Source organism: Syngnathus floridae, chromosome 10 (genome assembly GCF_059516105.1).
Source record: "Syngnathus floridae isolate MCC-2025c chromosome 10, RoL_Sflo_1.0, whole genome shotgun sequence".
In the NCBI taxonomy this organism is placed as follows: Eukaryota; Metazoa; Chordata; class Actinopteri; order Syngnathiformes; family Syngnathidae; genus Syngnathus; species Syngnathus floridae.
In genome coordinates, this window is record NC_142422.1 from 11,594,556 (window position 1) to 11,605,917 (window position 11,362).

An 11,362-nucleotide genomic window follows, 5' to 3' on the forward strand; every position below is an offset into this window, starting at 1 on the left:
TCTGATTCTCTATTTTCTCACTTTAATTATTCAGATCACTTCTTGGCCTGCATATATGTAAGTACTCCCACATGATACATCTGCTTTACACCGTTCCCATTGACCATTTGTGGTAAATATAGATACGTGGACATTTAAAAATAAAGCCTGGTCATTTTTTTCATTTTAATAACTAAATTCCGTGATGTAAATGTATTGCGTCAAGGTTTGTGTTAGCAGTTCATACAGGAGAGTAAAAGAAACTCCTGACGCTGACACAGATCAATATCAATAACAACATCAGAATCGTTATCGATAATTGGATTGTTCCGCCCCTCATTACTCAAGGCAAATGAATAGCAGACATGACTGAATGACAATAGAGGATTTGTTTTTGTTTCCGCACTGACAGCCCTTGACATTGACAACCTAGGATGACCTTCACGGTGGAGTCATTGATCTTTATGGAGGTCAGCATTTTTGGAGCCGAATCTCAGAGGGAGATCTGCTGGCCTCAGCATGGGTCGGACAAGACTCGGCTGTCTGGCATGGTGGCACCACCAGGAGGACGTGGCAAGTGATTTGCGGCGATAGCAAGACTGCTTACGCAAACTCACTGGAGAGCACCAATGAGACGTTATGTCACATATGACAGGAAGCCTTATTGCTAGTATTGTCTTCTGAGGAAGTGCTTGTAATTTATTTATTTATTTATTTATTTATTTATTTATTTATTTATTCATTTATTGCATTTTATTTCTTGTTATATATTTCTTGTTTAGTTATTTCATGTTTATTTATTTGTGTATTTATTTATTTATATATAATCTTCCAAAACGTTGATGGTGTCGCGATTCACCTTTAATTTCTTACTATTCAAAGCAAAGTAATTGGTTTTCATGCTGAATATGAGTCAATGCGTACGTGTCATTGTCAAACATGACTAATGTTAAGGCTTCAAATTGAGGCGAGTTGTTCCTTGCATCATATCTGATTGAAACGCTTGCAAATTCCAAACTGGTTTTTCTCAAAAAGCTGCACTTGAAACCCATCATGATGTTGCAGGATTTGCCATGGTGGCCATGCGGGTTTCTGTGCAGGCTGCCGGAATGCAGACCAGCTTTTAAAAACTTAAAACCACTTCTTGGATGTCTTTGAAGGACTTCTTTAGCTAAGCGCTCATTTCTTGTGAGTTCCGACTCGAGGTCAGTACAGTGTGTCGCTTCTCTTGCTGCCTCACCTGCGGCTCTCTTGCAGGCGACTCCTCCCTCGTGACGGGGTCATATAAAACGAAGCTCACCGGACATTCTGGGACTTTGTGCGCCTCAACTTTTGGACGAGCATGTCTCCTGCGTTAGCCAGATCGGCTCCCAGCGAGCTCAACCACTGGTGGAGTCAGCTCAAGTTTCGCCTTCAGAACAAGAAAGGATGGAACGAGATGCTGGATGAGACATTTCTGATGCACACTAAGTGGTGAGAAGTCTGTTTCATCCTTTTAAAAAAAATGTCTGTCTATCACCACGGATTTCAAAAGTCTACACACCCCTGTTTGAAAGTAGCAAAATGATTAAAACTACAATTTTTTTACAAAACCTTTTTTTGCCAATAAAATACAATAAAAGAATAATCTATATTCTAATAATCTATGGTTGGATGTTGATTATTTTTTAGCCTTTATCTTTTTTTTTTAGATATTCAATCAGAAACTCATGTGCGAGCCATAATCTGTAAATGTCTTTCAGCACGACTGACATTCCTCTCTTCTACGCGGCAAAGAGGAACAGCGCGGGCTGCATCAAGAAGCTGCTCAGCTGTTCGTCCACCAACATCTTTGAGAGAGGTACACCTGTCCGTCCGTCCATCTGTCCGTCCATCATTTAACCCCAAGTTTGTACTTCAGGCGCTCTGGGCGAGACGGCGCTCCATGTGGCCGCCATGAACGACAACCTGGACGTGGCCGTGGCTCTGATGGACGGCGCCCCGGAACTCATCAATGAGCCCATGACCTCCGACCTCTTCCAAGGTCAAGATATTGTATTGTACATATTTATGGATACCATACAAATGTTGTAATAATCATAATTTTTTCTCTTTACTATGTCATTTTATCTTACCGTATTTTCCGCACTATAAGGCACACTGGATTATAAGGCGGACCTTCAATGAATGGCCCATTTTAGAACTTTGTTTATATATAAGGCGCACTGGATTATAAGGTGCACCTTCAATGAATGGCCCATTTTAAAACTTTGTCCATATATAAGATATATACATTTGGCACGCGGGCCGGACTATGAACACGCCTGCTGTAGTGGCTCAATATTGGTCCATATATAAGGCGCACCTGATTATAAGGCGCACTGTCGGCTTTTGAGAAAATTGGAGGTTTTTAGGTGCGCCTTATAATGCGCAAAAAAGTGTAATATATGTGATTCCTCAGCTTGACTATACACTTTAGCAACCAAATATGTTTCTAGGTGTCACTCCTCTCCACATTGCTGTGGTGAATCAAAACTTGGACCTGGTCCATCACCTGGTGAGTCGCGGAGCGGACGCAGCCACCCCCAGAGTCACAGGCCTCTACTTCAGAAAGAGGATCGGAGGACTTCTTTACTACGGTAGGAAACATATGTATCATTTTTTGTAAAAGTAGCATAATTCATAAATAAGAGTCTAACAATGCCCTTGTCCCGATGTTCTCAGGCGAGCACATTCTTTGTTTTGCTGCATGCGCGGGCAATGAGGACATCATCAACATGATCATCGACGCAGGGGCCAGCACCAGAGTCCAAGACTATCGCGGTAGATGAAAACAAAAACTCAGCATGATCACTACGTTTCATCATGAGATTCATCACGACCTATGTAGGCGACGCTGCTTCTCGCCTTCAACTCGATTGTCTCGTATCTTTTGTTTCCCCCCTTCAAAAGGTAACACCGTGCTTCACGTATTAGTCCTGCAGCCCAACAAGACGATTGCATGCCAAGCTATTGATCTAATAATGGCCCGTGATGCAGAACTGGACCAGTCGGTACCGCTTGACATGGTGCCCAATTCTCGAGGACTTACGCCTTTCAAACTGGCGGCCAAAGAAGGAAACACTGTTGTGAGTCACCAAAAACATTACAATTAACTTGGTCGAATATCTGTTTACTCTTTTCCACATTGGAAAACATATCTGTACTTTCTACTTCTTATTTTGTCAGAGGTTAGAATTAGCTAGTTTAGCATCTACATTATCTTTCTATTTAGCTTATTAGCTAGAAAGTTAATTTGATAACTCACTTGCTAATTTCCTAGCTAGTTAGCTATCTGTCCTTTTGTCTCGCTAGCTCGCTCGCAAGCTAGCTATGATCTTAGTTTCGCCACTTGCGCTGTTTTGTAATAAGGTGAAGTGCATCGTTTCACTCCCCTTCATTCTTCATCAGGCTTTTCAGCACCTGGTGAACAAAAGGCGTTTGGTCCAGTGGGGTCTGGGACCTTTGACCTCTCACCTCTATGATCTAAGTGAGATCGACTCATGGGCCGACAACATGTCAGTGCTGGAGCTCATTGTGGGAAGCCCACAGAGAGAGGTGCAGTGTAGTGTTCATTATTATATATTCATTATTATATACTCATTATTATTCTAGGTTAAAAAATTCAATTAGTGATTAACATGTCAAAATGGAAGACTGGATAGTATGTTTCAATATTTTGGTGTCCAGGCCAGGAGAATACTGGAGGTGACCCCTGTGAGGCAGCTGGTCAGCCTCAAGTGGAACCTGTATGGAAAGCATTACTTCAGGTAAACTTTAACATGTAACCAACTCCAAACTTATTTAGTGTTGCTTCACACTTGTATTTTTTTCTTCCTCAATGTCATTTTTGCAGACTCCTGATGGTTTTCTACCTGCTCTACATTGGAATATTCACATTGTGTTGCACATATCGCCCTCTAAAGGACATTCCTGAGAACTACACATCATCAGAACTGGACAAAACTATCCGGATCCAGAAAACGCTTCGTGTGCGTTGACGGCCGAAAATACACACCATGAACATGAGTACATTTGTTTTCTAGCCTGACTGAATTGACTGTAATTCTTCCTTCATCTCTCAGGAGAGTTATGTGACATATGCGGACAGGCTGCGACTGGTAGGCGAGATCATCAGTGTCCTCGGAGCTTTGGTCATCCTATTGCTGGAAGTATGGCTATTGTGTTCTTACGAAGGATATAAAAAGGCTACACACGGCCGTTCCAATGCCAAGCTTGCAACATGAGTTGGAATGTGATTCATCAATTTAAAAACAGCCACATCCCCAAAGGGTGTGCACACTTTTGCAACCACATTATCTCAGTTCTTTGTTTTTACTTTCTCTCTCAGAAAGATATTCTTCAGATGTTTGAAAAGTTCTTATGTCACCTAGCATTTAAACAGGGGTGTGTAGACTTTATATTTTCCCTGCTGTTTATTACAACTTATTGACACCTTTGCTGTCCATCCTTTTCAGATCCCAGACATCCTGAGGGTGGGAGCGAAGCGCTATTTTGGTCAAACGGCACTGGGCGGGCCCTTCCACGTCATCCTGTACGATCGTGAAATGGCCACGAATGCCGAGCGGATTCAAATTCACTCAAAATGTTGTTGTTGTTGTTGCAGTGTCAGCTACGCATGCTTGGTGGTGCTGCTGATCGTGTTCCGAGCGTGCGGTGTGCAGGGCGAGGCTGAGGTCATGGCTGTGTGTTTGGTGCTGGGCTGGAGCAACGTAACGTTCTTCGCACGCGGCTTTGAAATGCTCGGCCCGTACGTCATCATGATCCAGAAGGTACAGCCAAAAAGATCTCCATGCAAGTGACTTTTTCAAGTCATTCTGCACAGCTGTGTTGAGGTTTTGCGGTCACGATCTTCGCCTCGTTTCCTCCTAGATTATATTTGGAGACCTGACCAAGTTCATGTGGCTGAGCATGATTGTACTTCTTGGTTTTTCAACTTGTGAGTATATCTGTGTCAAACAAAGTATGAAGTATCAGTGTGGGAAAAAAAAAATACAAAGTGATGAAATAGTCCTAAAAATGTATGATACTCGAAATTCAACTCTTGATATTAAAAGTATGCAACAGAGACTTGACCCTGGCTTTGACTCCTCAGCCCTGTGGGTGGTGTACATGACTCAGGATCCAGACTCCCTCCCTGCATATCGCTCCTTCCCCATCACGCTCTTCTCCCAGTTCGAGCTCAGCGTGGGCCTCATTGACCTGCCGGTGGACCACACCTTCACTACGCCCCCTATCATCCACGTGCTGCACTGTGCCTTCTCCGTGGTGTCCTACATCCTCTTGCTTAACCTGCTGATCGCCATGATGAGTGATACCCACTGGCGGGTGGCCCAGGAGAGAGATGAGCTCTGGAGGACTCAGGTCAGCGTTGCAATCAACGTGCAGATCAGTACAGAACATTAATTTGTTTTAATTTGTTACATGGATGTGATGTGTTGTCATGGTGGCTGTTGTACAGGTGGTGGCCACCACGTTGATGCTGGAGAGGAGGCTGCCCCGCTGCCTCTGGCCTCGACTCGGAGTGTGCGGGCTCAGCTACGGCCTGACCGAGCGCTGGTACCTCCGGTAAGCCACGTACGTTTGTCATTATGGAAATTCCTCATTTTTAATGCTAAACGTTCGAATTGACGACTCGCTTTGCAGAGTCGAGGACAGGAACGACCCATTGATGCAGAAGATGCGGCGATACATTAAAGTGTTTGCCCGCGAGGATGAAAAGGAGGAACAGGAAGTAACCGAAAAGGCTGACCTGAACGTCAAAGTTAGACCGAGAAACACGAGATCTCTGACGGGCTGGCAGCTGATTCGTCAAAGCGCTTTGGGCGGCAACGGGGAGCTGGAGGAGCCCGAGGATGAGCAAGACATTCAGTTTGTCTAGTCGGAGCCAGTATATGATGTCACTTTCTATCTTTTAGTCGTTAGAGTCAAAAAGTGCAATTTTTCCTGCAGTATTACACAGTAGAAAAGTATTTTTATAGCAATATATGGCAGGAATATATGCAAGGAGGAAACAATGTACTACACACACAATCATATTCATGTGACAAATTTCTATTGAAGCTAAATGCAAAGCTATGTTTAATATTTAAGGTAAATTAAAAGTCTATAGCGATACATAATACTGTGGAGTTGTTATTCTAAATTTAGCACATGAATGCAAACGCACAAACATAGACAGTGCTATCATTTAAAAAGTTTGATTGGCAGGCTGAGAATGATGTTCACGGACTGACTGCAGTTCAGAGCTGCACCTGACAGATGTAGTACGTGTACGAGTTGCAGTAGGACTTCATCCAGTTGTTCTCGGCAGGATCCTTGCTGCTCAGTAGTGCACAATCTCCCGTTGTCTGACTGTCTCTCCAGTAGCTACAAATCACAACAAAAATCATCAACCTTTTATCATGCATCTATCCATCTTGCGCACTAGCTTGAAAACTTGCTATCTTACCTTACGTATACAGTAATCCCTCGTTTATCGTGGATAATTGGTTCCAAAAACCGCCCGCGATAAGTGAAATCCGTGAAGTACAGTCACCAACAAGAAGTACTGAGCAGGCTAAAGAGTTAGCGGAAAGATGCTAATTCGCGATCGTGCTAACACGCAAAAACGGAATTCTAAAGGAATGTAAACAAACATTTGGAGCAATACTACATTGTCCAAAAGGTTAGACACATGTTTCCTCAATTTAGAAGTTTTAATTTGATTTTTAAATGTTTTTATAATTTGGAAAAAAAATCCGCGATGTAGTGAAGCCGCGATGAACGAAACGCGAAGTAGCGAGGGATCACTGTAGTGTAGTTTTGTGTTGATGTAATTTACCTTCATGCCACTAGAGGGACTCTCATACATTGTTATGTTCTGGGAATCATGTAAAAGCCGTGGGCAACTTGAACATGGCAGGAGTTGACAGGACAGCAACAGTGTTTGACTCTCAAATGTACTTTAAAGTCAGAAAGTGGGAATCCTCACTCTAAAGTCAGAATTCTGAAATTGACTATATGGGTTTAATCTCATCAACAATTTTGTCATTGTGTTCAATAAAATTTAACTGGAGGTATTGGGGCCTGTGTACTCAAAGACTGCATATACTGGTATCAGTCTAAAAACAAAGTGGTTTCCAACATTCCCATATAAATGACCCTTTAAAAAGATAATATGGCCGATCCAAACTGACTTTCATCAGCTCACCTCTTTCGCAGCGTGCTGTTGTCCACCCAGGTCCACCCATCGCCGTTGCGCCGCAGACCGATCCAGTATTTCAAATTCTCCACTTTTTCAGTCAGAAAGGTCTGGAATCGGAAGCCGACATCGTCATTCAAACCACAATGTTCAAATCAGTTTGTGGTGCCTGGAGAGCACAGTAATCGTCGTAGCAACCACCTGGACTTTCTGGCTGCTGACGACGGCCAGAGATCCTCCTTCCCCGGAGCAGTTCTTCTGGCTCTCCTCCCAGCTCAGCCTGAACGTGGACGCGAAGAAACAAGTCTGGTCCAGCCGAAACCACCCGAGGGGGCACTGGTTGCAGCAGTAACCTAAAGCAGAGTGTATACAAAGTACATCATCGACGATGGACCTTAAGATGGACTTGAGAATGCTCAAACGTCCACTTACATTGGTCTCGATTTCGCGACATGAAAGTCCTGCACATGTCCGCGCTGCAAGTTGGCGGACGCCAGCTCCCAAGATTCTCGGGGCAGGCATCGGTTTTTGCTAGAAATTGGGACGAAAAGTTGAGGGGAGAACGTATTAGCATCAAGGCCCCGGCAGCAGAACAGACTGTCAAATGTCTACTGACATACGAAGCGGAACAGATCTGAGCCCGTTTAACTCAAAGTGTCAGGATGTGTGAAAATTGTAGAAAATGGAGTTGGATTATTCTCCTCACTTTTCACTAAGAGGAAAACCACAACCAGCAGCAGCAGACAGCACAGCATAGTCAGGATCAAACACGCAAGCCGGTAAGGCCTCACGGCACCTTTGCCCTGTTCAGCTGACGATAGGGAAAGAGAAAAAGATGAGTAGGAGATCTTGCTCACATATTCCAAGAAAGCGAAACCTTTCCAGCCTTCCTTCCTCTTCTGATTTGGTGGCTAGTAGACTTGGTTTTATTGTATCAAGCTTGAAAGAAAAGTTGTTTTGCAACAAAAAAAAAAGCTACATGAAAAGTTCAAGTAAATGCAAATAATTAGAATGATGAATGGTATTTCTAATTATTAGTTTTTCCCATTAATAGATTTTATTGTATCGAGCTTGAAAGGAAAGTTGTTTTGCGACAAAAAAAAGCGACATGAAAAATTCAAGTAAATGCAAATAATTAGAATGAAGAATGGTATTTGTAATTATTAGTTTTCCAATTAATGGTATGAAACTTTCATCACACTTTTTAGATAGATAGATAGATAGATAGATAGATAGATGGATAGATAGATAGATAGATAGATAGATAGATAGATAGATAGATAGATAGATAGATAGATAGATAGATAGATAGATAGATAGATAGATAGATAGATAGATAGATAGATAGATAGATAGATAGATAGATAGATAGATAGATAGATAGATAGATAGATAGATAGATAGATAGATAGATAGATAGATAGATAGATAGATAGATAGATAGATAGATAGATAGATAGATAGATAGATAGATAGATAGATAGATAGATATAATGTACGTAGATATTAATTACAAGGTAGAAAGACAGTCATAATTTGCCAGCTCAAAATGCCACAACTTCTGCTTTTGAATCGATTATCTTAAATGCCAGCACCCTTTTTCAAAGAAATCTTGCATCCGTTTCTCCGAATTGCATTCATCATCCCCAGAAATGGTGTGATGGTGGTGTGATGGGGACATACCCTAAAATGTTCTCACGCATACTAGAGCCTTTTTTTTTTTTTGGGTGCGGATGTATTTAACAAACACATTAAAAGCAGTTGCATACTTGGTTCTGAAATGGCTGCGTAGATATCCTCGGATGGCTTTTTCAATCCTGTGTAGTCGTCCGGTTCTACTTCCTCTCCGGCTAAAGCAAAAATAACGAGAACGCTTTTAAACAGAAACTACATGGAATTTGTAAGCCCAAAATTAGAAACTAATAAGGCAAAGGGTATATGTGAGTCAGTATTTTTTTTGTTCAGACTTACTTGGTGGTCCTTCGGCAAGCGAGTACAGGTTCCCAGCACCTTCACCTTCCAGCATCGCTGCCTTTTCTTTTCGTTGCTTTTTCTTGTCGGCTTTCTCCTGCATCTCCATGATTCCTTTCTTCTCTCCGACAAACTTTCTCTTTCCCTGGAAAAGTACTGAATAATATGGGAGTGACTAGTTGATAAGAGATAAAGTTCTCACCTGAACGTGCAAGCGGGGGGGAGAAAACTCTCAGATGTGTTCGATCTTCAGCTGTTTGTTGAAGACTGACTACTTCCCCTTGTTAAGATTCTCTTTAGTTCTACATATGACCTTCCTCTAAATCTTCGTCATACAGTGTAAGACCAAAGACAGGGTAGAGGAAGAAGCATTGAACAAAAATTGTTAAGTGACACGATATGCTAAAACAAACTGCTCATTATCATGCTTTTCTCGTCTTTATTTGCCACAAAAAAAAATCCATGATTGCATCATTTACAAAAACAAAACTATGTTCATTAAATACACATGAGTAAGAGAGGAAGAGAGCGCCGGTTGAGATCATGAGACAACTTCTTTTTCCATCACTTTTTTTCATCAGCCTTGTAAAGAATAAAAAAAGTAAACATTTAATCGTAAATGAAACTGCAACTTTAGCCTGCGTGATTATTCATACACCAGCGTAGTGATATTAATGACGGCAGCTCCCGTCACCCCTCTTTCCCGTCGGCAAGGCGTTCCCCTTCAGGCGCCGTAGACGCTCTCGTTGCTGTAGGTCATGTAGAGAAATAAGTCTTCTTCGTGGTGCTCCTGGAACGCAACGCAACACCCGTGCACTTGTAATTTTTTGAGGATTGTGTTGAAGTACACGAGGGGTAAGGATTTATTTTCATATTATCCGTTGAGGTCTTACCTCGTAGACTGCAGACAGAGGTGAGCTGGAGGGGGGCATGGAGTTGTTGACAAAGAAGAAGAGCGCCTCCTCTGGTCTCAATGACACGCGCTGCCGGATTAGGAAACACAACTGGCCCACTGTCAGGGAGAGACGGCAGCGAACAACGTGAGATCAGCAGAAGGAGCACAATGTGAAGTGAAGCAAGGAATCCTCAAGGGAAACATTGGATTTATGTTCCTCCAGTACATGTTTACAAAATACTGTAGAGTTAAATGTACCTGTTAAATCTGAGGGCACCAAGTATTTCTTCTTATCCAGGTCAGGAGCTCGTGACCTCTGGGCCCTCTCCACAATGATCTGTTAAGAAAAAAATGGAGCAATGAATCAAACATCTTATTTTAACCTACAAATTGAGATTTTTGTCATCAAGCTGACCGGTATCTTGTCAGGATGCTTGGCCCGGACGCGCTCTCCTTCCGCTCTCCTCACCTCCAGCGGTACCGAGCGCTGATATTGACTCGCCATCTGGTGGCAATGACGTTGTCATTTTCAGACGTGGGCGGGGCAAAATAATGTAAACAACGATAACGGACTCGAAATAGTCTTTTTCCTTCCCACGCGGTTCAGCTACTTATCTCGTTTCTGGCCTCCACGTTTGGTCAAATGGTCGAAATGGAGCAAAATAAAAACAAAACTATGGCGATTGGCCTCCACATGGTCGAAATGAAGCAAAATAAAAACAAAACTATGGCGATTGAGCAACAATGCCACGTCACGTGACGTCACAACATCAGTGTTGAACTTGGTTGATTTGGCAGCCGAATTCCCATAAACAACCTAATCGAGGCTGACGAGCGGTCAGTTCAGCACTATTTGTCTAGATTGTGGTACTAATTGTAAAATGTAGTGATGTTAACACTGATCAAGCAGCTGCTAACGTTGCTTTGAGGACCATGTAGCAATACCTTGTCGTCGTTTCTGGTTTACGTACCTTCAAGACAGCTTCAACACGATCCTCAATTTCAGAGCAAGTCCAAAAAACCCTGCTTGTCTATCGCGTCAAATAATTAAAAATGTTTATCGCTCTGATGACTTTTTTGATAAATTTTGGGAGTGCAACCGAATGTAAAGATGTCGTCTGTCGTTTTCCGCTCCTCGAAAACAACAACAAATATGACACGGTCGGCCCACAATATTTCTGACCAATCATTGGATAGCAATGTTGACTGACAGTAATGCTAGACCATTTGAATTGCACTACAAAATAACTTGCTGGGATTTCATTGGTGAATAATCTCTAGTGATGTGACAATCC

General features: G+C 42.5%; 3 protein-coding genes across 5 annotated transcripts; 1 reads left to right on the forward strand and 2 right to left on the reverse strand.

Moving 5' to 3' along the window:
- Positions 1-1,037: 1,037 nt before the first annotated feature.
- On the forward strand, positions 1,038-6,140 carry trpv6 (transient receptor potential cation channel, subfamily V, member 6). Of its 2 annotated transcripts, XM_088388216.1 has the most exons (17): positions 1,038-1,167; positions 1,237-1,452; positions 1,722-1,819; positions 1,880-2,002; positions 2,457-2,597; positions 2,683-2,781; positions 2,911-3,086; positions 3,409-3,555; positions 3,688-3,767; positions 3,854-3,989; positions 4,083-4,169; positions 4,476-4,552; positions 4,625-4,790; positions 4,891-4,957; positions 5,114-5,382; positions 5,480-5,586; positions 5,665-6,140. In XM_088388216.1, the coding sequence occupies exons 2-17, from the start codon at positions 1,322-1,324 to the stop codon at positions 5,897-5,899; spliced, it is 2,139 nt and encodes a 712-aa protein (XP_088244342.1). In that variant the 5' UTR covers positions 1,038-1,167; positions 1,237-1,321; the 3' UTR covers positions 5,900-6,140. The 2 variants fall into 2 exon arrangements, with proteins under 2 accessions (XP_088244342.1, XP_088244343.1); XM_088388217.1 differs by having other exon boundaries at positions 1,162-1,452.
- Positions 5,973-9,527, reverse strand: LOC148392431 (C-type lectin domain family 9 member A). 2 transcript variants are annotated; one of them, XM_088388256.1, is made up of 8 exons: positions 9,375-9,527; positions 9,173-9,317; positions 8,971-9,051; positions 7,908-8,012; positions 7,634-7,732; positions 7,403-7,554; positions 7,211-7,311; positions 5,973-6,387 (listed from the first exon to the last, which is right to left on the reverse strand). In XM_088388256.1, exons 2-8 carry the CDS (start codon positions 9,279-9,281, stop codon positions 6,261-6,263), a joined length of 774 nt encoding a protein of 257 aa, XP_088244382.1. In that variant the 5' UTR covers positions 9,282-9,317; positions 9,375-9,527; the 3' UTR covers positions 5,973-6,260. The 2 variants fall into 2 exon arrangements, with proteins under 2 accessions (XP_088244382.1, XP_088244381.1); XM_088388255.1 differs by having other exon boundaries at positions 9,173-9,476.
- Positions 9,528-9,597: 70 nt separating this feature from the next.
- Positions 9,598-11,229, reverse strand: LOC148392432 (gamma-aminobutyric acid receptor-associated protein-like 1). Its single transcript, XM_088388272.1, has 5 exons — positions 11,039-11,229; positions 10,483-10,572; positions 10,326-10,404; positions 10,066-10,184; positions 9,598-9,962 (listed from the first exon to the last, which is right to left on the reverse strand). Exons 2-5 carry the CDS (start codon positions 10,570-10,572, stop codon positions 9,897-9,899), a joined length of 354 nt encoding a protein of 117 aa, XP_088244398.1. The 5' UTR covers positions 11,039-11,229; the 3' UTR covers positions 9,598-9,896.
- Between the last annotated feature and the right edge of the window lie 133 nt (positions 11,230-11,362).

What these genes read in the sequence shown, in the direction of transcription:
- trpv6 (XM_088388216.1), top strand. Translation starts at nt 1,322, where the DNA reads ATGTCTCCTGCGTTAGCCAGATCGGCTCCCAGCGAGCTCAACCACTGG. An exon ending in GGATCCAGAAAACGCTTCGT is followed by an intron (nt 3,990 to 4,082) that starts GTGCGTTGACGG and finishes TTCATCTCTCAG; the next exon opens with GAGAGTTATGTGACATATGC. An exon ending in ACGTCATCATGATCCAGAAG is followed by an intron (nt 4,791 to 4,890) that starts GTACAGCCAAAA and finishes GTTTCCTCCTAG; the next exon opens with ATTATATTTGGAGACCTGAC.
- LOC148392431 (XM_088388256.1), bottom strand. Translation starts at nt 9,281, where the DNA reads ATGGAGATGCAGGAGAAAGCCGACAAGAAAAAGCAACGAAAAGAAAAG. An exon ending in GGTTTTCCTCTTAGTGAAAA is followed by an intron (nt 7,733 to 7,907) that starts GTGAGGAGAATA and finishes CCCAATTTCTAG; the next exon opens with CAAAAACCGATGCCTGCCCC. An exon ending in AACAGCACGCTGCGAAAGAG is followed by an intron (nt 6,388 to 7,210) that starts GTGAGCTGATGA and finishes TGTGATTTGTAG; the next exon opens with CTACTGGAGAGACAGTCAGA.
- LOC148392432 (XM_088388272.1), bottom strand. Translation starts at nt 10,572, where the DNA reads ATGGCGAGTCAATATCAGCGCTCGGTACCGCTGGAGGTGAGGAGAGCG. An exon ending in AGCATCCTGACAAGATACCG is followed by an intron (nt 10,405 to 10,482) that starts GTCAGCTTGATG and finishes TTTTCTTAACAG; the next exon opens with ATCATTGTGGAGAGGGCCCA. An exon ending in CTCTGTCTGCAGTCTACGAG is followed by an intron (nt 9,963 to 10,065) that starts GTAAGACCTCAA and finishes GTTGCGTTCCAG; the next exon opens with GAGCACCACGAAGAAGACTT.